The sequence below is a fragment of the Pecten maximus genome, chromosome 11, assembly GCF_902652985.1.
Source record: "Pecten maximus chromosome 11, xPecMax1.1, whole genome shotgun sequence".
Classification (NCBI taxonomy): Eukaryota; Metazoa; Mollusca; class Bivalvia; order Pectinida; family Pectinidae; genus Pecten; species Pecten maximus.
The window spans coordinates 17665499-17690952 of NC_047025.1; the positions used below are offsets into that span (position 1 = coordinate 17665499).

Sequence of the window (25454 nt, forward strand, 5' to 3'; positions counted from 1 at the left end):
AATCCAGATGTAGGAAAAATTAAAAGTAAACATGCTGTGATCTATTTTGTTAGGTGCTTGACAGGAAGTGGCGGAAGCCAGTTTACTTATTGTTGACAGCTGCTAAGCAATCCAGGATGCAGACGAATTTTACTACAGATGCTTGGTAAACAAGATCCGCGTTTTTTATTCGGGAATAATGAGTCATGACAAAAATGAAGATGACAGGGAAAGAATCCCACGAGAAAAGTTACATGATCAAAACGAGCAGTTAACGCAGAAACACGTACAGACTTTACAATTCGTGCAGGAAATTGCACGTGAAAACAAGGCACTGAAAGCTACAATCGCTGAATATGAGGTAAGGACCAACTTCATATAGCCATGTGTGGCTGGATTCATTTATTACATTAAAAGCTAATTAAAGAAACTTATACAAAATAAGTGAACCCTGCGAACGTGATCGAGGAGTCGATCGCTACATCTAAAGTGTAGCTCTAGTCCTGGCACATGCATTGTGCTGCATCCTAGATACTCTGTTGTGGCCCAGTCAACTCATTACGTGTAAGTCATTAGCGCCGAATGACACCTCCAGGTGAACTCATCAGAGAGTTGAGAAAGGCCCTATAAGAAAACGACAGATACTAATTTGTGAACCGCTTTGGGGCAGCGCTAGCCTAGCACAGATTATTATTGGTATACCATAAAACAGTATGTTAAATAAATCTGAAGAAGAACTTATTACAAGGAATCACTAGAAATTATATGATGTGGTAGGCGATCCAGTCAATTTTCTGTGTTTTGAATGCAGCTGGTTGGTAAAAGTGGTTTGGAGGAATGAGTAGAGCTTTCCTTATAATGCTATCAAAAGTTGTTTTTAATTTTGTATAGAGTGATGAGGCGTTGGTCTTTTCTGTTGGCTACAAATTTAAGGTGTTAAGCATGTCACCAACACTGAATGTATGACCAGATCATCTCCTAGTCTGGCTATGACATCACAGTCTGTATACATTTTACAAACAAAATTATCTCATGAGAGCTATTATTGCGACAAACATATTTGCATATACGGTAATTAGATATCTGAACAACAACAAGGTATATATAATATCAAGTTTAAACAGATTTCACCTTTTACATAATTAGATTGTAAGTCAATTTTAGTTCAAAAATGAATGCTAACATTAAAACACTCAGTGGCTAAATTAGATATAGGTTAAAACACTATCAGAACATGTGTAATTATACTAATAAAGAAAAGGGTAAAATTTGACAGACTGTATACTGATATACATATATTGAATTGAAAATATAATGAAGAATTTAACGATCCAACATCTCTGTAGTGATCATGATCGATTGAAAACGTTGCACTATTACTGCCTTGGCTTCCAAATGTTTGAATTTCTAATTTTATCTTTTAAATTAAAGCAGATCAATAATTAATTGAATCCCAAAGAAATTTGTGTTCTGTCTCTATATTTTGTAAATTTGTCTTATAAGCAATACTCATTGCAATGCTGTTATCATTTTTGGGGGGTTTCTTGATGTGAATTAGGTATACATGTATTTCTTTAAAGTGTGTATCATTTTATGCATTTTTGTGACAAAACGTGTATATCTTATCAGTGAAGTAGTATCTTTAAAAAACAATATGATTAAACATTATACAAAGCTGTTAAGTCGAAAAGATTTAAAATTACATGTGGAAATTATATTACCCGATAAACACAATCATAGCAGAAAAAAAGAGAGAAAAGCAAATTAAATAAACACTATAAGTGAAAAACAAAACTACATAATATTACAACCAACATGAGACAAAGGTACATATGTAATTGTAATATAGTAGAGAACATTGATAGCTACTATACGTGTAAATATCTGTGTCCAGTTCATGCATTCAGTTTTGTGCTGAGAAGAAAATTTCAATATTGAGAAAGGACAATGTAAAAATCATATAGGTTCTCATCTTTATACATAAAATTGGTAAGTTACTGGCCTGGAGAAGTAAAAAAACAACAACAAACACTTCATAGAATTTATGTCTTTATTTAAAAACACAAATGTTTTCTTAATTTACCCAACAAATTATTAATTTAACATGCACTCCTTCTTTAGAATGGATGATAATCTATTGAAATGTGTGGTAATTCTGATTGAAAGGTGATAAAACTATTGAAATGTGTGGTACTTCTGATTGAAAGGTGATAAAACTATTGAAATGTGTGGTACTTCTGATTGAAAGGTGATAAAACTATTGAAATGTGTGGTACTTCTGATTGAAAGGTGATAAAACTATTCCATATTGTACTATTTTCAAAACAAGTTCTGGATAATGTTTGATGACTGCTGTATCTTAAAATATTTATAAGATAAGGAATAATAGACAGGGTTATTATCAATAGTTGTGTATTTGTTTTTGCTTTGATGGCGCATCCAGGTTGTAAGAGTTGCATTCACGACATGTTTGAAAGGTTGTCATTGTCTGTTTCTGAAGTGTATGTCGGTAGTCTTCCACTCAATGGTTTATTAATGTGTAGGACACATTTCTAACAATAATGGTGTGGTAAGTGTTCTATAATAGTGATGTCTTACCAAGGTCTTTATGTGGGGGTGTTTACTGTTTTTTAGGTTCGAAGGAAGTTTAAGTATATCTTATTGAAGGACAAATAGCTATAACTATACTTGTATTTCAACAGTCATTTTTCAAACTGTTATTGTTTTGTTTGTTAATTTTTATATGTAAATTTTAATGATTTGGGAATATTTCATACTATTATTTCAAAACATCCCAATGGAAGTTTTATTTTTGTTATTTGTGAAAAACTAATCTTGTGATGTAACAATTGACCTCTTTACAAATTTTGTCCCAAGCAAGTTATTCCATTGATATAATAGAAGAATATAAGATTTCTATCTGAAATGTTTGGAGTCGTTGTGATTGTACACATGCAAAATTTGACTAGTTTTGAAGCAGAAGTAGATTTTCTTTGGATACGTAATCAAGGCTATCATTATTGAATGGTATCTACGCTATCATTAACATTTCAGAAAGAAAAGGAGAAATGCAAGGAAATCCATGCCATTGCGGAGGAGAGTCAGACAAGGCTCAAACAGATGCAGGAACAGCTACAGCAGAGAGGGGACGAGATTAATGCTATGTTGATAGAGAAACACAAAGAGGAGGTAAGCAGTGGATATCACAGTATTGTCCTTATAACCTTACCGAGATATCATAGTATTGTCCTTATGACCTTACCTGGATATCACAATATTGTCCTTATAACCTTACCTGGATATCACAGTATTGTCCTTATAACCTTACCTGGATATCACAGTATTGTCCTTATAACCTTACCTGGATATCACAGTATTGTCCTTATAACCTTACCTGGATATCACAGTATTGTCCTTATAACCTTACCTGGATATCACAGTATTGTCCTTATAACCTTACCTGGATATCACAGTATTGTCCTTATAACCTTATCTGGATATCACAGTATTGTCCTTATAACCTTACCTGGATATCACAGTATTGTCCTTATAACCTTACCTGGATATCACAGTATTGTCCTTATGACCTTACCTGGATATCACAGTATTGTCCTTATGACCTTACCTGGATATCACAGTATTGTCCTTATGACCTTACCTGGATATCACAGTATTGTCCTTATGACCTTACCTGGATATCACAGTATTGTCCTTATGACCTTACCTGGATATCACAGTATTGTCCTTATGACCTTACCTGGATATCACAGTATTGTCCTTATGACATTACCTGGATATCACAGTATTGTCCTTATGACCTTACCTGGATATCACAGTATTGTCCTTATGACCTTACCTGGATATCACAGTATTGTCCTTATGACCTTACCTGGATATCACAGTATTGTCCTTATAACCTTACCTGGATATCACAGTATTGTCCTTATAACCTTACCTGGATATCACAGTATTGTCCTTATAACCTTACCTGGATATCACAGTATTGTCCTTATAACCTTACCTGGATATCACAGTATTGTCCTTATAACCTTACCTGGATATCACAGTATTGTCCTTATGACCTTACCTGGATATCACAGTATTGTCCTTATAACCTTACCTGGATATCACAGTATTGTCCTTATAACCTTACCTGGATATCACAGTATTGTCCTTATAACCTTACCTGGATATCACAGTATTGTCCTTATAACCTTACCTGGATATCACAGTATTGTCCTTATAACCTTACTTGGATATCACAGTATTGTCCTTATAACATTACATGAATATCACAGTATTGCCCTTATGACCTTACCTGGATATCACAGTATTGTCCTTATGACCTTACCTGGATATCACAGTATTGTCCTTATATGACCTTACCTGGATATCACAGTATTGTCCTTATATGACCTTACCTGGATATCACAATATTGTCCTTATGATATTACCTGGATATCACAGTATTGTCCTTATGACATTACCTGGATATCACTGTATTGTCCTTATAACCTTACCTGGATATAACAGTATTGACCTTATAACCTTACCTGGATATGAACAGACTATACATTATATTGTAGCTATAGAAATAATTCACTCACATTCATACAGTGAAACCTGACTTTGTGAGTCAATGTGTCAGATATGACAGTGTGTCAGTAAACTGAGTAAAGTCAGTGTTGGCAATGACATTGGAGCAGCATGTCACCATTCTGGTAGGGCTGTAACGATATATCAATACTACGATAAATGTCGTCGTACAAAACCGCGATACGATACACGATACGTAAACTTAGTATCGCGATACCTTAAATTACTTACTATAAACGAGTTGTCGCCCTTTGCGCGCTCTCTAAACCTACTACAAAAAGCAACATGGCCGAGAGGAGGAAACTTGCCTCACCACCTGCAACATTGAAGTCGCCCGTTTGGTGACAATTTGGATTCCCATACGAAACAGTTGACGGGAAAGAAACAGTAAACAAACATGTTTAAAGATCTAAACAAATTTAAACATTAAATTCTGGAAAGCAAAAATTATCTTATTGTTTTGTAATTTTGTGAAATCATTTTATGTATCGAGATACATATCGTATCGTGGGTCCTGTATCGAGATGCGTATCGTATCGTGAGGGAAAGTATTGTTACAGCCCTACATTCTGGTGGATATATGATATGATATGATAAATAATGGATGCAGGCAATATGCCTCTATATCCATATCTCAATTATTCAATTAAAATGTTAGCGTTTCTTCTGGATGTTGTGTTATAACCCGCCAAATGGTTGTATTTCAAATCAAGGTCCTTCCAGTGGATATCAAGGTTGATTTCAAAGTCTTTAATTGTTGGAGAAACAACAACACGTTCGGGAAGACTGTTCCAGATGTCCTCAATTCTAAAACATTCTATGGTTGGATGTTACAGGATGTCATTAAAGTCAGGGGTCAGTAAAGTCAGGTTTCACTGTGTATATCAACAATTTAAATGATGTTATTGATCACCATTTTTATACACAATATATTATATGTACAGTACTCAAATAAAAAATTGTAAATAAGAATAATTACATACACAGACTCCAGCCAAGAAGGATCCTGAGGTAGGCTTGTCTGTTGGTTGTAAACCCTGTACCTAATTTGTGAGAGTGATGTGGTTTGATACTGTTGTACTGGACACTATTTAGACTTGTCTGTTGGTTGTAAACCCTGTACCTAATTTGTTAGAGTGATGTTGTTTGATACTGTTGTACTGGACACTATTTAGACTTGTCTGTTGGTTGTAAACCCTGTACCTAATTTGTTAGAGTGATGTTGTTTGATACTGTTGTACTGGACACTATTTAGACTTGTCTGTTGGTTGTAAACCCTGTACCTAATTTGTTAGAGTGATGTTGTTTGATACTGTTGTACTGGACACTATTTAATTAATCTTCCTTGTTACCATGTCTGTTGACTAACTATACCCTCTGTCACATTGAGGTGTGAAAGTGTACAACATTGTAATTACAGTCAAACTTCGATGTTTCGAAGTTCAAGGGACTTGCAGAAAAACTTCGATACAGCGGGACTTCGAAATATTCATGGTTGACAATAGGTCGACTTTTTTGATAATGACCATAAATCTTATATAGCTGTTACATGTCCTCGATGTCGTAGTGTCGATCGTCCCCTGTCAGACTCATATTGAAACGTTAAGTTGATTTACTTCAAACACAACAAAATAAAAGATACTTTTCATTCATTCATAAAGCATTTTATTAATTAAATGAGTATCATTTTTACAAAACAATTAGATATATCACATTTTAGCAAAACAGAGAAGTACAAGGCACACTTACGTTAACGTTTTCCCCCTGATGAAGACACATTGTGTTTACGTTATACGAGCATATAAAATGCGGAATACCGACCGCGACCATATACATACGAAACGAAAAATCAATATGAAGGCACTAACACCCTTGCACTTTTTCATAATAAACTGAAAACATCGCTAATTGTTTGTGTTTAAAATCGATCCGCTTGTTTCACTGTTCCGTAAAATCTACTCACCGACAGCTGATTTTAATGGCGGCGGCGATCTACTGGTATGTTATACCAGAGAGATTACCGGTCATGGCTTATAAGTACACAATTAATCTATAAATTTGGTCTGATTATTAATTAATCCTATGGTCAGGAATAGACAACACACGCTATCGTTACCCCTATTGTCAGTCGGGGCTTTTGTGGGAGAGGTGTGAAATCTTGCCGCGGGGGTCACGACAAACACCTGTCCAGTGGTCAGTACAGGTAAATTTTTTGTTCGAATCATGAGATGTCAATTACCTATAATTACATAGCTAACGGGCCATGAAAAAAGTTCGATACATCGAAAACTTCGATTTATAAAAATTCGAATCATACATAGGTTCTTTAGTAGTGTTATATAGTGAGAAAATTCGGGACCAAGCAAAAAGTTCGATACAGCGAGAACTTCGAATCAACGAAGTTCGAATCATCGAGGTTTGACTGTATTATCTTCTGCACTATGACATGGTAAATAGTGTACAAGTTGATTTGCCGACATTTAAAACCTCTTAGTTAACAAGTTTCACCTGCATTATATTGTCTCATAGTTTTCTCCGTATTAGAAATTTTCCCATCTATAAAAACATTTTCCTTATTTGATCCTTTTCAATATTTGGTATGTTGTTGATATGCATATTGTTTGTTTGTTTTTGTTGGGTTTCATTTATACTGATTGGACTAGAAGATTATGTTTGTCACTTTATTAACTACAGTGGATGTTATATCGTACTGGGTGTGCTTGCTCTGACATAAAATTTATTTTGTTTCTTCAATTTCATGTGGAATAGACTTTGAATTGGTAGTGTGAGGATTGTCTTTGAATTTGTTAGTAAGGATAGACCTAGAATTTGTTAGTAACAATAGACTTGGAATTTGTTAGTAAGGATAGACTAAGACTTTGTTAGTAAGGATAGACTTAGAATTTGTTAGTAAGGATAGACTTAGAATTTGTTAGTACGGATTGACTTAGACTTTGTTAGTAAGGATAGACTTAGAATTTGTTAGTAAGGATAGACCTAGAATTTGTTAGTAAGGATTGACTTAGAATTTGTTAGTACGGATAGACTTAGAATTGTTTGTAAGGATTGACCTAGAATTTGTTAGTAAGGATAGACCTAGACTTTGTTAGTAAGGATAGACCTAGAATTTGTTAGTAAGGATTGACTTAGAATGTGTTAGTAAGGATAGACCTAGAATTTGTTTGTAAGGATAGACCTAGAATTTGTTAGTAAGGATAGACTTAGAATTTGTTAGTAAGGATAGACTTAGAATTGTTAGTAAGGATTGACCTAGAATTTGTTAGTAAGGATAGACCTAGAATTTGTTAGTAAGGATAGACTTAGAATTTGTTAGTAAGGATAGACTTAGAATTGTTAGTAAGGATTGACCTAGAATTTGTTAGTAAGGATAGACTTAGACTTTGTTAGTAAGGATTGACTTAGATTTTGTTAGTAACAATAGACTTAGACTTTGTTAGTAAGGATAGACTTAGAATTTGTTAGTAAGGATAGACCTAGACTTTGTTAGTAAGGATAGACTTAGAATTGTTAGTAAGGATAGACTTAGAATTGTTAGTAAGGATAGACTTAGAATTTGTTAGTAAGGATAGACTTAGAATTTGTTAGTAAGGATTAGTGGTGTTCCGATTAATCAAGTTCGTCGAGTATCACTTGTTTGAGACGTTTGATCAATGAATCGAGTAAGAAATCTGTAATCGAATTTCGTCGGAAGTGCCCTACATCAGGTTTTATGAAAATATATTAGCCGGATTTCAGATAAACATACGCAAATGACAATGTCTACAACACAGTCACTTGCGGGAAATGGTTATGCTTGTATCATACAAAATCAAGCATCGCAATAACTGGTACAGTGTTGTAATACTAGGAGGAATGCAAATGTACCGATGACTAAGATTTCGTTTGTGAGAACATAAGAGACTAGCTATGGAAGCAACGTATACGATCTTTCTTCCCGGTAAACGCACAGGGTCTATTTTATGGAAACATTTTGGTTTTTAATGAAAACAAGAAGCAGAAGGTCCGTTAAGTACTGATACTTTAAATATGAATAAAAACTATTTGTAAAATGTGCAGAAAGTCGTATTCCTTCAATGGTAAGTCACAGTTCTACTTTCGTTTTCAAAGTATATTAGACTTTCGATAACGGATGGATTAAAGAATTTTACAGCCCATGCAAAAAATTCCAATTAGCTAAATACTCCAATGAACAATCCTTTTTTTTTTTTTTTCTGTGTTGAATAAAATTATTAAAAAAAAAAACAATTTTGGTTCATTTTTATCAGTGTAATAAACAAATAAACACACAGGAGGAAGATAGTATATATGTAGGTATAACAGTTTATTAGTTACTGAAATTGTTGTTGAAAGCATTTCACAAAATATTGAGACATGAATACAAAAAATACATTTGGAAATTAATCGATTTTAATCGATCATCGATTGGTTACACACAAGTGATGATCGATCACAAAAATTCAACCGATTCCCAACACTAGTAAGGATATACTTAGACATTGTTAGTATGGATTGACTTAGACTTTGTTAGTAAGGATAGACTTAGAATTTGTTAGTAAGGATATACTTAGAATTTGTTAGTAAGGATAGACTTAGAATTTGTTAGTAAGGATAGACTTAGAATTTGTTAGTAAGGATATACTTAGAATTTGTTAGTAAGGATATACCTAGAATTTGTTAGTAAGGATAGACTTAGAATTTGTTAGTAAGGATATACTTAGAATTATTAGTAAGGATAGACTTAGACTTTGTTAGTAAGGATTGACTTGGACTTTGTTAGTAAGGATAGACTTAGAGTTTGTTAGTAAGGATAGACTTAGAATTTGTTAGTAAGGATAGGCCTATAATTTGTTAGTATGGATAGACTTAGAATTTGTTAGTAAGGATAGACTTAGAATTTGTTAGTAAGGATAGACTTAGATTTGTTAGTAAGGATAGACCTAGAATGTGTTAGTAAGGATATACCTAGAATTTGTTAGTAAGGATAGACTTAGATTTGTTAGTAAGGATAGACTTAGCCTTTGTTAGTAAGGATATACCTAGAATATGTTAGTAAGGATTGACTTAGAATTTGTTAGTAAGGATAGACCTAGAATTTGTTAGTAAGGATAGACTTAGATTTGTTAGTAAGGATTAGTGGTGTTCCGATTAATCGAGTTCGTCGAGTATCACTTGTTTGAGACGTTTGATCAATGAATCGAGTAAGAAATCTGTAATCGAATTTCGTCGGAAGTGCCCTACATCAGGTTTTATGAAAATATATTAGCCGGATTTCAGATAAACATACGCAAATGACAATGTCTACAACACAGTCGCTTGCGGGAAATGGTTATGCTTGTATCATACAAAATCAAGCGTCGCAATAACTGGTACAGTGTTGTAATACTAGGAGGAATGCAAATGTACCGATGACTAAGATTTCGTTTGTGAGAACATAAGAGACTAGCTATGGAAGCAACGTATACGATCTTTCTTCCCGGTAAACGCACAGGGTCTATTTTATGGAAACATTTTGGTTTTTAATGAAAACAAGAAGCAGAAGGTCCGTTAAGTACTGATACTTTAAATATGAATAAAAACTATTTGTAAAATGTGCAGAAAGTCGTATTCCTTCAATGGTAAGTCACAGTTCTACTTTCGTTTTCAAAGTATATTAGACTTTCGATAACGGATGGATTAAAGAATTTTACAGCCCATGCAAAAAATTCCAATTAGCTAAATACTCCAATGAACAATCCTTTTTTTTTTTTTTCTGTGTTGAATAAAATTATTAAAAAAAAAACAATTTTGGTTCATTTTTATCAGTGTAATAAACAAATAAACACACAGGAGGAAGATAGTATACATGTAGGTATAACAGTTTATTAGTTACTGAAATTGTTGTTGAAAGCATTTCACAAAATATTGAGACATGAATACAAAAAATATATTTGGAAATTAATCGATTTTAATCGATCATCGATTGGTTACACACAAGTGATGATCGATCACAAAAATTCAACCGATTCCCAACACTAGTAAGGATATACTTAGACATTGTTAGTATGGATTGACTTAGACTTTGTTAGTAAGGATAGACTTAGAATTTGTTAGTAAGGATATACTTAGAATTTGTTAGTAAGGATAGACTTAGAATTTGTTAGTAAGGATAGACTTAGAATTTGTTAGTAAGGATATACTTAGAATTTGTTAGTAAGGATTGACCTAGAATTTGTTAGTAAGGATAGACTTAGAATTTGTTAGTAAGGATATACTTAGAATTGTTAGTAAGGATAGACTTAGACTTTGTTAGTAAGGATTGACTTAGACTTTGTTAGTAAGGATAGACTTAGAATTTGTTAGTAAGGATAGACTTAGAATTTGTTAGTAAGGATATACCTAGAATTTGTTAGTAAGGATAGACTTAGAATTTGTTAGTAAGGATATACTTAGAATTATTAGTAAGGATAGACTTAGACTTTGTTAGTAAGGATTGACTTGGACTTTGTTAGTAAGGATAGACTTAGAGTTTGTTAGTAAGGATAGACTTAGAATTTGTTAGTAAGGATAGGCCTATAATTTGTTAGTATGGATAGACTTAGAATTTGTTAGTAAGGATATACTTAGAATTATTAGTAAGGATAGACTTAGACTTTGTTAGTAAGGATTGACTTGGACTTTGTTAGTAAGGATAGACTTAGAGTTTGTTAGTAAGGATAGACTTAGAATTTGTTAGTAAGGATATACCTAGAATTTGTTAGTAAGGATAGACTTAGAATTTGTTAGTAAGGATATACTTAGAATTATTAGTAAGGATAGACTTAGACTTTGTTAGTAAGGATTGACTTGGACTTTGTTAGTAAGGATAGACTTAGAGTTTGTTAGTAAGGATAGACTTAGAATTTGTTAGTAAGGATAGGCCTATAATTTGTTAGTATGGATAGACTTAGAATTTGTTAGTAAGGATAGACTTAGAATTTGTTAGTAAGGATAGACTTAGATTTGTTAGTAAGGATAGACCTAGAATATGTTAGTAAGGATATACCTAGAATTTGTTAGTAAGGATAGACTTAGATTTGTTAGTAAGGATAGACTTAGCCTTTGTTAGTAAGGATATACCTAGAATATGTTAGTAAGGATTGACTTAGAATTTGTAAGTAAGGATAGACCTAGAATTTGTTAGTAAGGATAGACTTAGAATTTGTTAGTAAGGATATACCTAGAATTTGTTAGTAAGGATAGACTGAGAATTGTTAGTAAGGATAGACTGTCAATTGTTTTAAGGATATACTGTGGATTGTTTTAAGGATATACTGTGGATTGTTTTAAGGATATACTGTCAATTGTTTTAAGGATATACTGTGGATTGTTTTAAGGATAGACTGGATTGTTTTAAGGATAGACTGTCAATTGTTTTAAGGATATACTGTGGATTGTTTTAAGGATAGACTGGATTGTTTTAAGGATAGACTGTCAATTGTTTTAAGGATATACTGTGGATTGTTTTAAGGATAGACTAGATTGTTTTAAGGATAGACTGGATTGTTTTAAGGATAGACTGTGGATTGTTTTAAGGATAGACTGTGGATTGTTTTATGGATATACTGTCAATTGTTTTAAGGATATACTGTGGATTGTTTTAAGGATAGACTGGATTGTTTTAAGGATAGACTGTCAATTTTTTTTAGGATATACTGTGGATTGTTTTAAGGATAGACTGGATTGTTTTAAGGATATACTGTGGATTGTTTTAAGGATATACTGTCGATTGTTTTAAGGATAGACTAGATTGTTTAAAGGATAGACTGTGGATTGTTTTAAGGATAGACTGGATTGTTTTAAGGATAGACTGGATTGTTTTAAGGATAGACTGTGGATTGTTTTAAGGATACACTGTGGATTGTTTTAAGGATAGACTGTGTATTGTTTTAAGGATAGACTGGATTGTTTTAAGGATATACTGTGGGTTGTTTTAAGGATATACTGTGGATTGTTTTAAGGATATACTGTGGGTTGTTTTAAGGATATACTGTGGATTGTTTTAAGGATAGACTGGATTGTTTTAAGGATAGACTGGATTGTTTTAAGGATAGACTGTGGATTGTTTTAAGGATAGACTGTGGATTGTTTTAAGGATAGACTGTGGATTGTTTTAAGGATAGACTGGATTGTTTTAAGGATAGACTGTGGATTGTTTTAAGGATAGACTGTGGATTGTTTTAAGGATATACTGTGGGTTGTTTTAAGGATATACTGTGGATTGTTTTAAGGATAGACTGGATTGTTTTAAGGATAGACTGGATTGTTTTAAGGATAGACTGTGGATTGTTTTAAGGATAGACTGTGGATTGTTTTAAGGATATACTGTGGGTTGTTTTAAGGATATACTGTGGATTGTTTTAAGGATAGACTGGATTGTTTTAAGGATAGACTGGATTGTTTTAAGGATAGACTGTGGATTGTTTTAAGGATAGACTGTGGATTGTTTTAAGGATAGACTGTCAATTGTTTTAAGGATAGACCGTTAATTGTTTTAAGGATAGACTGAATTGTTTTAAGGATAGACGGTCAATTGTTTTAAGGATAGACTGTGGATTGTTTTAAGGATAGACTAGATTGTTTTAAGGATAGACTGTGGATTATTTTAAGGATAGACTGTGGATTGTTTTAAGGATAGACTGGATTGTTTTAAGGATAGACTGTGGATTGTTTTAAGGATATACTGGATTGTTTTAAGGATAGACTGTGGATTGTTTTAAGGATAGACTGTCAATTGTTTTCAGGATAGACTGTCAATTGTTTTAAGGATATACTGTGGATTGTTTTAAGGATATACTGTGGATTGTTTTAAGGATAGACTGGATTGTTTTAAGGATAGACTGGATTGTTTTAAGGATAGACTGTGGATTGTTTTAAGGATATACTGTGGATTGTTTTAAGGATAGACTGTGGATTGTTTTAAGGATAAACTGTCAATTATTTTAAGGATAGACTGTGGATTGTTTTAAGGATATACTGTGGATTGTTTTAAGGATAGACTGGATTGTTTTAAGGATAGACTGGATTGTTTTAAGGATATACTGTGGATTGTTTTAAGGATAGACTGTGGATTGTTTTAAGGATATACTGTGGATTGTTTTAAGGATATACTGTGGATTGTTTTAAGGATATACTGTGGATTGTTTTATGGATAGACTGTAGATTGTTTTAAGGATAGACTGTGGATTGTTTTAAGGATAGACTGTGGATTGTTTTAAGGATAGACTGGATTGTTTTAAGGATAGACTGTGGATTGTTTTAAGGATAGACTGGATTGTTTTAAGGATAGACTGTGGATTGTTTTAAGGATAGACTGTGGATTGTTTTAAGGATAAACTGTGGATTGTTTTAAGGATAGACTGGATTGTTTTAAGGATAGACTGGATTGTTTTAAGGATAGACTGGATTGTTTTAAGGATATACTGTGGATTGTTTTAAGGATAAACTGGATTGTTTTAAGGATATACTGTGGATTGTTTTAAGGATATACCGTGGATTGTTTTAAGGATAGACTGTGGATTGTTTTAAGGATATACTGTGGATTGTTTTAATGATATACTGTGGATTGTTTTAAGGATAGACTGTGGATTGTTTTAAGGATAGACTGTGGATTGTTTTAAGGATAGACTGGATTGTTTTGAGGATATACCGTGGATTGTTTTAAGGATATACCGTGGATTGTTTTAAGGATATACTGTGGATTGTTTTAAGGATATACCGTGGATTGTTTTAAGGATATACCGTGGATTGTTTTAAGGATATACTGTGGATTGTTTTAAGGATATACCGTGGATTGTTTTAAGGATAGGCTGTGGATTGTTTTAAGGATAGGCTGTGGATTGTTTTAAGGATAGGCTGTGGATTGTTTTAAGGATAGACTGTGGATTGTTTTAAGGATAGACTGGATTGTTTTAAGGATATACTGTGGGTTGTTTTAAGGATATACCGTGGATTGTTTTAAGGATAGACTGTGGATTGTTTTAAGGATAGACTGTGGATTGTTTTAAGGATAAACTGGATTGTTTTAAGGATATACTGTGGATTGTTTTAAGGATATACCGTGGATTGTTTTAAGGATAGACTGGATTGTTTTAAGGATATACTGTGGATTGTTTTAAGGATATACTGTGGATTGTTTTAAGGATATACTGTGGATTGTTTTAAGGATAGACTGTGCATTGTTTTAAGGATAGACTGTGGATTGTTTGAAGGATAGACTGTGGATTGTTTTAAGGATATACCGTGGATTGTGTTAAGGATAGGCTGTGGATTGTTTTAAGGATAGGCTGTGGATTGTTTTAAGGATATACTGTGGATTGTTTTAAGGATATACTGTGGGTTGTTTTAAGGATAGACTGTGGATTGTTTTAAGGATATACTGTGGATTGTTTTAAGGATAGACTGGATTGTTTTAAGGATAGACTGAATTGTTTTAAGGATATACTGTGGATTGTTTTAAGGATAGACTGGATTGTTTTAAGGATAGACTGTGGATTGTTTTAAGGATAGACTGGATTTTTTTAAGGATAGACTGTGGATTGTTTTAAGGATATACTGTGGATTGTTTTAAGGATAGACTGTGGATTGTTTTAAGGATATACTGTGGATTGTTTTAAGGATAGACTGTGGATTGTTTTAAGGATAGACTGGATTGTTTTAAGGATATACTGTGGATTGTTTTAAGGATATACTGGATTGTTTTAAGGATAGACTGTGGACTGTTTTAAGGATAGACTGTGGATTGTTTTAAGGATAGACTGCGGATTGTTTTAAGGATAGACTGGATTGTTTTAAGGATATGCTGTCAATTGTTTTAAGGATAGACTGGATTGTTTTAAGGATATACTGTGGATTGTTTTAAGGATAGACTGTGGATTGTTTTAAGGATATACTGTGGATTGTTTTAAGGATAGACTGTGGATTGTTTTAAGGATATACTGTGGATTGTTTTAAGGATATACTGTGGATTGTTTTAAGGATAGACTGGATTGTTTTAAGGATAGACTGTGGATTGTTTTAAGGATATACTGTGGATTGTTTTAAGGATATACTGTGGATTGTTTTAAGGATATACTGTGGATTGTTTTAAGGATAGACTGTGGATTGTTTTAAGGATAGACTAGATTGTTTTAAGGATATACTGTGGATTGTTTTAAGGATAGACTGGATTGTTTTAAGGATATACTGGATTGTTTTAAGGATATACTGTGGATTGTTTTAAGGATAGACTGTGGATTGTTTTAAGGATATACTGTGGATTGTTTTAAGGATATACTGTGGATTGTTTTAAGGATATACTGTGGATTGTTTTAAGGATATACTGTGGATTGTTTTAAGGATAGACTGTGGATTGTTTTAAGGATAGACTGGATTGTTTTAAGGATAGACTGGATTGTTTTAAGGATAGACTGTGGATTGTTTTAAGGATAGACTGGATTGTTTTAAGGATAGACTGTGGATTGTTTTAAGGATATACTGTGGATTGTTTTAAGGATAGACTGTGGATTGTTTTAAGGATAGACTGTCAATTGTTTTAAGGATAGACCGTTAATTGTTTTAAGGATAGACTGAATTGTTTTAAGGATAGACGGTCAATTGTTTTAAGGATAGACTGTAGATTGTTTTAAGGATAGACTGTGGATTGTTTTAAGGATAGACTGTGGATTGTTTTAAGGATAGACTGGATTGTTTTAAGGATAAACTGTGGACTGTTTTTAGAATAGACTATTAATTGTTTTTTAAGGATACACTTTGATCTGTTTTATTGAAGAGGTCTTGACAGATTATGGTACTTAGAGAATTAAGTGTGTAAAGGTTTTATTATGGAGCTCTAAGCTGCATTCAGACTGATTTGTCGAACACCAATACACCTAACAGACCTACTAACCTACATTCCAACCAGGTTATGACGAATTTCTGGAGACCCCTCAAATATTTTCGTACTATACGGGTTTCGTATTATGTGGGGCCGTATTTCCAATGTGCCACACCATGTATGTACGCACAGCACATGTACACTTCGTACATGTTTTCATACACATGTTTCATGTTACACTTTTCTCACTAAAAATTAACAAAACCGCATGTTAATTTAATGATTTTATATAAAAAATAAAACATTTAAAACATTGTACATTGTAAGTGTGTGGCATTCAGTCTTTGGTTATTTACAGTTGGCGTACCAATACACAATAGGCCTACAATGGCTACATAATGTCATATCACGATCGCGCTTATCACGTTTTGCAGCTGCGCTAATCACTTTTTGCAGCTGCGAAAAAATCACTGACCAGTGTTTGTTTCACTCTTTCCAAGCTGACCTTACTTACAAATATATCCAAAGATTTTTGAAAACACAATCTTGAACGTCATTTTGATTTTGAATGAATGATTTCAACTTGTCAAGGTATTCGCGGGCCTCGCGATCTTCAACGCATGTTTCTGGGTCAGTACCACCATCATTGTCATCATCGCTCTCGTGGAGCTCTGTTCCTTTCACAGAATTGATAATGTCAGCCTCCGTAATCTCCAATTGTTAACATTGTTTAATTGAACACTACTCATTAAGTCTCATTTACCTGTATACCTGCCTACAGCTGTATACACTTTCTATAGAGCACGTGGGTCAGTATGAGACAAAGGTCATGAAAACTTACCTGTGTCACACTTGGCTGACTCTGACTTTGACACTTCGTATTATGTGGGTTTAAAACAACACAAACAGTGGTCAAGGGACCCTGGCATGTCTGTGTATTATCTGGGTTTTCGTCGTAACCGATTCGTATTAAGTGGGTAAACAATATAAGCATATTGCACACGGTTTGCAGGGGATTTGATTTTCATTCTTATAAAGCGATTTTTTGTATTATCAGAGTTTGTATTAAGTGGGTTGGACTGTATATCTGTATAATAGTTGTCCATAATGAGTTTACCATATTGTTATAAATGTTTGATCAAGATTATGCTATAGATATTATTTTTATATAGCCCATATAGATACTGTTCATATAATCCACAGGATGTCGCTTCCTAAAATGTAAAGTTAATGACCTCCATTAAATCTATATACTTATTAGAGAATTATTGTTAAACGGTTGCTTACTACAGAGGGTCGTCTAATAGAGATGGTCGTTAGGACAGATTCAACTGTATTTGTTTTAGGTATTGATCATGCTTTGTTTCTTTTTCGTTTAGATGATGAAAGTGTTAGAAGAAAAAGTGGAAGGAGAGAGAAAATTAACCCTGGAGAAAACTGAGGTATATTGGACACAAAACAGTCATGATTTAACATATCAAGAATTGTCAAATAAAGTCAAATTCTACTTCCTTGTTATTGATTTCCTTCTGAATTTCTTTTAAAATTAGCAGTATACATCAAAGTCATTAAGATCTACATCAAAGTCATAAGGATCAACATCAAAGTCATTTGGTCATTAAAAATCTTTGAGTTATCCGACAATTCTAGTTAAGGAGTTGCAGTGTTTCATATATATGTTACATAATGTTTGGGCTTTACAAATCACTATGAATTCACTACTCTAGATATTTATTGTGACATTTTAGGTATTTTCTTTTGAAGTTTACTGCCGGAGAGAATGCTTGATAGAAAGTGATATCATTGTGATAATTTGCATTCATCTTACAACATAATTTTCATAACATATCTAAGTAAATACTTTTATTTAGAGTGAACAATCAGTTAAATAATTTCCAGAAATAATTAATAATGATGTAATTTTGCATCTATTTTTTTTGTACCTTGTTGTTTATACAATTATCTTTCCAAACTTTTTTTAGTGAGGGAAGGAAGCTTAAATGTTCATGCAAGGAATTTATTTTCCAATAGCAAATTATCTCCCCTTAGTTTTTGTTTGCTAAATGTGTCGCGCGTGAAATGTGTTTTCCGGTCAAAAATGTCGCTCACGCACTTTCTCCCCCATGAGAATTTTAAAAAGTTGGCAAATATGGAATTGTTGATTTTCCAGGCAACACATGTCAATTTCTAACAGTCAATAACTTGGGTTGGTCCGAAAACCAAGATGGCTGCACATATTTAGGTCACCTGAGTCTCAAGTGACCTTTTCTAATCACCTTTTGTCCGCAGTCGTCTGTCGTACATCGTCCGTTCGTAAACAACTTACATTTTCGACTTCTTCTCAATAAGCAAGAGGCCTAGAGACTTGATATTGGGCCTGTAGCATGCTGGGGTGAAGGGCTACAAAGTTTGTTCAAATAAATGACCTTGACCTTCATCCAAGGTCACAGGTAAAATATGCTAAAATTTTATAATGATTCTTCTCATTAACCAAGAGGCCTAGAAACCTGATATTGGGCCTATAGCATGCTGGGGATAAAGGCTCTAATGATTGTTCAAATGAATGAGTATGACCTTGACCTTGAATGTCTTCTGGAGGACCAACACACATAGAAATTTGATGTTAAGCCTGTAGCATGTTTGAGTGAACACATTGACCTCAAATTCAAGGTCAAAGGAATCAAATCTACCAAAATACATAAAAATTCAGGGGACCATTAAGGCCTTTGGGCCTCTTGTAAATTTCATCTTCAGTTCAATTGGTGCCATTGAGCTGAAAATTAATGCGAATTTGAAAAAAAAAAGGAAGACAGCAAAGTGCTACTATTTGGTTGAATGTAAAGTATTCATACTAACCTGAGTTTCTATTGATATTCAGCTCAGGGACAGAGTGGAAAAACTGGAGAGAACAAACCAGGAATTACTCCTACGACTGGAGGGACAAACGGTCAGTTAAGTTGTGTTGTTGACCGATAGTTTTGAAATCTTAATATACGACTTTAACTACTCTACTTACATTGTTAGACCAACTCTGTTCTCAGAGCAGTCTGTACACAGTCTGTACACAGGTCTTCTGTTCACAGAGCAGTCTGTACACAGGTCTTCTGTTCTCAGAGCAGTCTGTACACAGGTCTTCTGTTCTCAGAGCAGTCTGTACACAGGTCTTCTGTTCCAATTTTAAGGCTCAGTTAAATATATGTAGTACATGTTTATTTTTCAATGACAAAAATATATGGCCAGTACATTTGACAGGGGATTTAGTTTGTGATCATTAGAATATAAACTTTAATGTTCTTCAAAACATTGTTGGATCTTTTGTAGGCCCTTCAGAGTAGAATAGAAGATGAACAGAAAATATCCAAATCATACAAAGATGAAAATGAAGAATTGAAGCGGGAACTAGAAAGTCTGAGACACCAGAAGCGACAGCCTGTTGACTTTGAGGAAGTGGACATGATAAAGGCCAGAAACAATCAACTTATACAGGAGTTGAGAGAGGCAAATCAGAAAAACATGGAACTAAACTTCCGTCTCAGTAAACTAGAGAAAGAACTAGCACAACAGGAAGAGGATAAGGACAAGGTGACCTTGATAGAGAACCTTAAAGTCAAGGTCACTCAGATGCAGGCAGAGCGAGGAAGTGCTTTGGAAAAAGAACGCAATTATGAAAAAATGTTAAAAGAACTGCAAGCAGAAATGATGTCTTTGAAAGAATCCTATGTGATTGTAGAACTAGATAAACAAAGAATTTATACCGAGTACCAGAAGGTGTTGGCAGAACTGATGTATTTACGTAAGAAAGATTCCATTGATAGTGCGAGTAAGTCATTCAAAGATTTCGTACAACTGAAAAGAGAATTAAATGAAGTTAAAACTGAAAACAGTGATTTGCGTCGAATGGTAAAGCCATCACAATTGCCAATGTTGAAGGATAGTGACAGTATGAAAAGGTTAGATGATAGGCGAGGATCAGGCACTTCACAAACCTCAAAGTCCTCTAATGGTGGCAGACAACGACAGCACAGAACCAAGAGTTTGAATTTCCTAACTAGTTAACTTGTAATTGCAATGTAAATGTAACTTGTAATTGCAATGTAAATGTTTTGGATCAGTGATACAGTTAGGCAAGACAGTGTGAATGTAAGAAATTTTAAGGACTTTCAACGTCATTCTTAGATACGTTTTGCACTTTTTAGTTTATCCTTCATTTACAATTATATTCTAGACATTTTGCAAATCCTTCTTCATTACAAAAATATGCATTAAGATTTTCCAGAGTTCATTTTGCAGTTATGGAGGGGACCACAAAGCACTCTGGGAGAAATTGCCCCTGTAACCTCATTTTCATCACCAGAATGTTGTACAATATTCCTCGTTATTGTAGATAATTTTTCATGCCAAAGTCATTCAAATTTAGTTCCTCCAGTCTGATTGGTTGATGTGTGCCACTCCATGACATCTTCACCAAACATCATGTGATTGTAAAACCTTGTAGAACCAATATTTAATAGTGTAGTCGAGTAAAGGTTACTTTACCAGGACAGACAAGTGGTATGGCGTCTTCCTAGGCAGGGTATTTATCATACTGTTCTATTACACCTATACAGGTTCCTCAGCCATTGGGCAAGGTCACACTAAATTGATTCCTTCAGTCTGATTGGCTGACAGTATTTCTAATATCCTTGGACACAAAGTTTGCCTTAAAGATGTTTTTAATCAATTTTTAGTTACCCTGGTATGTGTCAAATGTAGGCCAGGAAAGTTTGAATATTACAATGTATATCTCATATCTAGGCTCTTAGTTTTATGGCCCATTGACAATATAAGTGATTTAAGAGCCGGTAGCTATGCTCTTAATTCTAGTCCTACCTATAAGTCAAAACTACGTCTTCACGCCAGATGTCTTGTCAAATGATAAACATTCCATTAGCTCCCTGTTTTAATGCAGTACTGGACATTTTATCTAACATGGATATTATTTGGACATTGGTCATAATTAGCTGTTAACAGATCCTGGATCGATATTGGCTTCAGACGTTAACTAAAGGTAGACCTTTACAGATTCTGGACATTGACTAAAGGTAGACCTTTACAGATTCTGGACATTGACTATATGTGGACCTTTACACCTTTATAGATTCTGGACATTGACTATAGGTGGACCTTTACAGATTCTGGACATTGACTATAGGTGGACCTTTACACCTTTACAGATTCTGGACATTGACTAAAGGTAGACCTTTACAGATTCTGGACATTGACTAAAGGTAGACCTTTACACCTTTACAGATTCTGGACATTGACTATAGGTGGACCTTTACACTTTTACAGATTCTGGACATTGACTCCAGACATTGACTATAGGTGGACCTTTACACCTTTACAGATTCTGGACATTGAATATAGGTAGACCTTTACAGATTCTGGACATTGACTATAGGTGGACCTTTACAGATTCTGGACATTGACTATAGGTGGACCTTTACACCTTTACAGATTCTGGACATTGACTATAGGTGGACCTTTACAGATTCTGGACATTGACTATAGGTGGACCTTTACACCTTTACAGATTCTGGACATCGACTAACGGTAGACCTTTACACCTTTACAGATTCTGGACATTGACTAAATGTAGACCTTTACACCTTTATAGATTCTGGACATTGACTATAGGTGGACCTTTACAGATTCTGGACATTGACTATAGGTAGACCTTTACACCTTTATAGATTCTGGACATTGACTATAGGTGGACCTTTACAGATTCTGGACATTGACTATAGGTGGACCTTTACACCTTTACAGATTCTGGACATTGACTATAGGTGGACCTTTACAGATTCTGGACATTGACTATAGGTGGACCTTTACAGATTCTGGACATTGACTATAGGTGGACCTTTACACCTTTACAGATTCTGGACATTGACTATAGGTGGACCTTTACAGATTCTGGACATTGACTATAGGTGGACCTTTACACCTTTACAGATTCTGGACATCGACTAACGGTAGACCTTTACACCTTTACAGATTCTGGACATTGACTAAATGTAGACCTTTACACCTTTATAGATTCTGGACATTGACTATAGGTGGACCTTTACAGATTCTGGACATTGACTATAGGTAGACCTTTACACCTTTATAGATTCTGGACATTGACTATAGGTGGACCTTTACAGATTCTGGACATTGACTATAGGTGGACCTTTACAGATTCTGGACATTGACTATAGGTAGACCTTTACAGATTCTGGACATTGACTAAATGTAGACCTTTACACCTTTATAGATTCTGGACATTGACTATAGGTGGACCTTTACAGATTCTGGACATTGACTATAGGTAGACCTTTACAGATTCTGGACATTGACTAAAGGTAGACCTTTACAGATTCTGGACATTGACTATAGGTAGACCTTTACAGATTCTGGACATTGACTATAGGTAGACCTTTACAGATTCTGGACATTGACTAAAGGTAGACCTTTACAGATTCTGGACATTGACTATAGGTGGACGTTTACAGATTCTGGACATTGACTATAGGTGGACCTTTACACCTTTACAGATTCTGGACATTGACTAACGGTAGACCTTTACACCTTTACAGATTCTGGACATTGACTAACGGTAGACCTTTACACCTTTACAGATTCTGGACATCGACTAACGGTAGACCTTTACACCTTTACAGATTCTGGACATCGACTATAGGTGGACCTTTACACCTTTACAGATTCTGGACATTGACTAAATGTAGACCTTTACACCTTTATAGATTCTGGACATTGACTATAGGTGGACCTTTACAGATTCTGGACATTGACTATAGGTAGACCTTTACAGATTCTGGACATTGACTAAAGGTAGACCTTTACAGATTCTGGACATTGACTAAAGGTAGACCTTTACAGATTCTGGACATTGACTATAGGTAGACCTTTACAGATTCTGGACATTGACTAAAGGTAGACCTTTACAGATTCTGGACATTGACTATAGGTAGACCTTTACAGATTCTGGACATTGACTCCAGACATTGACTATAGGTAGTTAGTGATGGAAACTCTCAGCAGACTAGGCTTATTAAGTCTTTAAGCATATTTGAAACACAAATATTTTGTTGGAAACAAATTCTTTTCATTTGACTAATTCCCCATATATTCCACTTGTACAATTAAGCACACATTATCTGCAAACGTTTTGATTCTGCAGTAACAATACATGTACTTATTCTTGGCAGTGTTCCTTATTGTTGTCTGGATTCCTACTGGAATTGTTCAGGATGTTATACATGGTGATAGCTCCGTGAATGGAGAGCACTCTCCTTATGTTAAACTGTACTTCGGATAAGAGATACTTCGCCAAATTTAGTTATAAAGGAAATATATTTTCACACAGGTACCATATACTAAAACAGTAACAAAGTGTACCTGGTAGTGTAACTATACAGGGATGGCATTTATACATTCCTTAAAGGTGTTCAGTAGCATTGTCACTCTAGCCTGTTAGTAGTGACTGGTGTCCTTTAATTTTTAAAGAATTTCTATTTATTGAGAATCTGCTGTTATGTATATGTATATAGAAGAAAACAGAAGTATAAGCCTTGCTGAATAATAAGGCAACCTTGAGCTTTCTCAGGTTATACCGATAGTCTACATTTGTACAATGTAATTCAGGCAGTCTATATGGTATTGAACATGTCATAATTGTAAACAAGCTGAAAAGACAGTACTGTTAGTCTGTATATTGTTGTATTTGATTCTAAGCAAGAGTATGTACAGTTTTGTATGTATGTTTTTTTATGTAAATGGATAGAATACAGGGACAACTTGTGCCTTTCAGAATAAAGAAGCATTTTATTGTTAATGACAAGGGGAATTTTTGTTGATCTTGATATACAGTATATCGTTTTTTTTTAGCGTATGCCAAATTTCACGTTTTCTATACAAATTACTATGTTTTATTTTACTTAATTTAGTGTATTTCATTTTTGGCGTCTAACACAGCTAGTAAGTTTCATATACAACACAAACAACAAATACTAAGCAATGATATTTATTGACAATTCCAAATGTATACAACATGCAGTATACAATATACATAGTATAATAAACTGTGCGTACCGCGGCCACACACCGATCTCGTCCGCATACCACTGCTCGAACTGATTTTTTTTAGAAATCCTTTACGCATTTATTTACACTATGGTCCATTGGCTGGATTTGGTCAGTGCAGTCTGGATCGTTCGTCGTTCTGCTAACCCTGGGGCTTTGTTTGTCCTTCGTACGTAACATATCTAACATAGCCATGTTTACACTGTCAAAGCCAAGCTCGTTATGATTTCAAACATACAATGGACAAGGTATGGTCAGCTGTGAACACATATTTATTGATGATAACAATTCAATCGAGCCACGGTCAATTGAGCATACCTGTACGCATTTACACACATACATATACATTGATCGGTAGGAGAGCAAGGGAGATAACACCTGTTGTATAACAATACCAATTTTAAGCGCTGTTTTATAATTCGCGACGGAGTGTGGTCGCTAAATTAGCGAAAAAAATAGGCACTCGCTAAAATAAAACCGATATACAGTATTAATAATGATTGACCTGGGTATGTACATTGTAGAAAGTTAGAATATCTGTACCTTTATAGTAATGATTGATGAATATACTTGAAAGGACCATTAAAGATTTTAGTAAGAAATGTGTTTGTTATGTTTATATACTGTAGTACCATTAGATTTCAGTGTAAAAGCTGTACTTCCAGTATATATATCACAGAACCATTAAATATATTTCAGTGTAAAAGCTGTACTTCCAGTATATATATCACAGAACCATTAAATATATTTCAGTGTAAAAGCTGTACTTCCAGTATATAAACCACAGAACCATTAATCAGATTTCAGAGTAAAAGGTTTACTTCCAGTATATATATCATAGAACCATTAAATATATTTCAGTGTAAAAGCTGTACTTCCAGTATATAAACCATAGAACCAT

At 34.2% G+C, this 25454-nt stretch overlaps 1 protein-coding gene and 2 long non-coding RNA genes across 11 annotated transcripts; 2 read left to right on the forward strand and 1 right to left on the reverse strand.

The window, feature by feature from the left end:
- The first annotated feature begins 74 nt into the window (after positions 1-74).
- Positions 75-20498, forward strand: LOC117337460 (myosin-9-like). Of its 2 annotated transcripts, XM_033898448.1 has the most exons (6): positions 75-340; positions 3034-3168; positions 5563-5586; positions 17806-17868; positions 19305-19373; positions 19748-20498. In XM_033898448.1, exons 1-6 carry the CDS (start codon positions 179-181, stop codon positions 20480-20482), a joined length of 1188 nt encoding a protein of 395 aa, XP_033754339.1. In that variant the 5' UTR covers positions 75-178; the 3' UTR covers positions 20483-20498. The 2 variants fall into 2 exon arrangements, with proteins under 2 accessions (XP_033754339.1, XP_033754340.1); XM_033898449.1 differs by lacking the exon at positions 5563-5586.
- Positions 20499-21224: 726 nt separating this feature from the next.
- On the reverse strand, positions 21225-23237 carry LOC117337462. 6 transcript variants are annotated; one of them, XR_004534837.1, is made up of 7 exons: positions 22675-22745; positions 22531-22572; positions 22447-22496; positions 22025-22412; positions 21839-21990; positions 21590-21804; positions 21225-21555 (listed from the first exon to the last, which is right to left on the reverse strand). It is a non-coding gene; the product is annotated as an uncharacterized LOC117337462 (long non-coding RNA). The 6 variants fall into 6 exon arrangements; XR_004534840.1 differs by adding an exon at positions 23123-23237 and having other exon boundaries at positions 22447-22988; XR_004534839.1 differs by adding an exon at positions 23081-23189 and having other exon boundaries at positions 22447-22988.
- LOC117337461 lies at positions 22312-25001 on the forward strand. 3 transcript variants are annotated; one of them, XR_004534834.1, is made up of 2 exons: positions 22312-22398; positions 22601-25001. It is a non-coding gene; the product is annotated as an uncharacterized LOC117337461 (long non-coding RNA). The 3 variants fall into 3 exon arrangements; XR_004534833.1 differs by lacking the exon at positions 22312-22398 and adding an exon at positions 22452-22558 and having other exon boundaries at positions 22669-25001; XR_004534832.1 differs by lacking the exon at positions 22312-22398 and adding an exon at positions 22453-22558.
- The last annotated feature ends 453 nt before the right edge of the window (positions 25002-25454 follow it).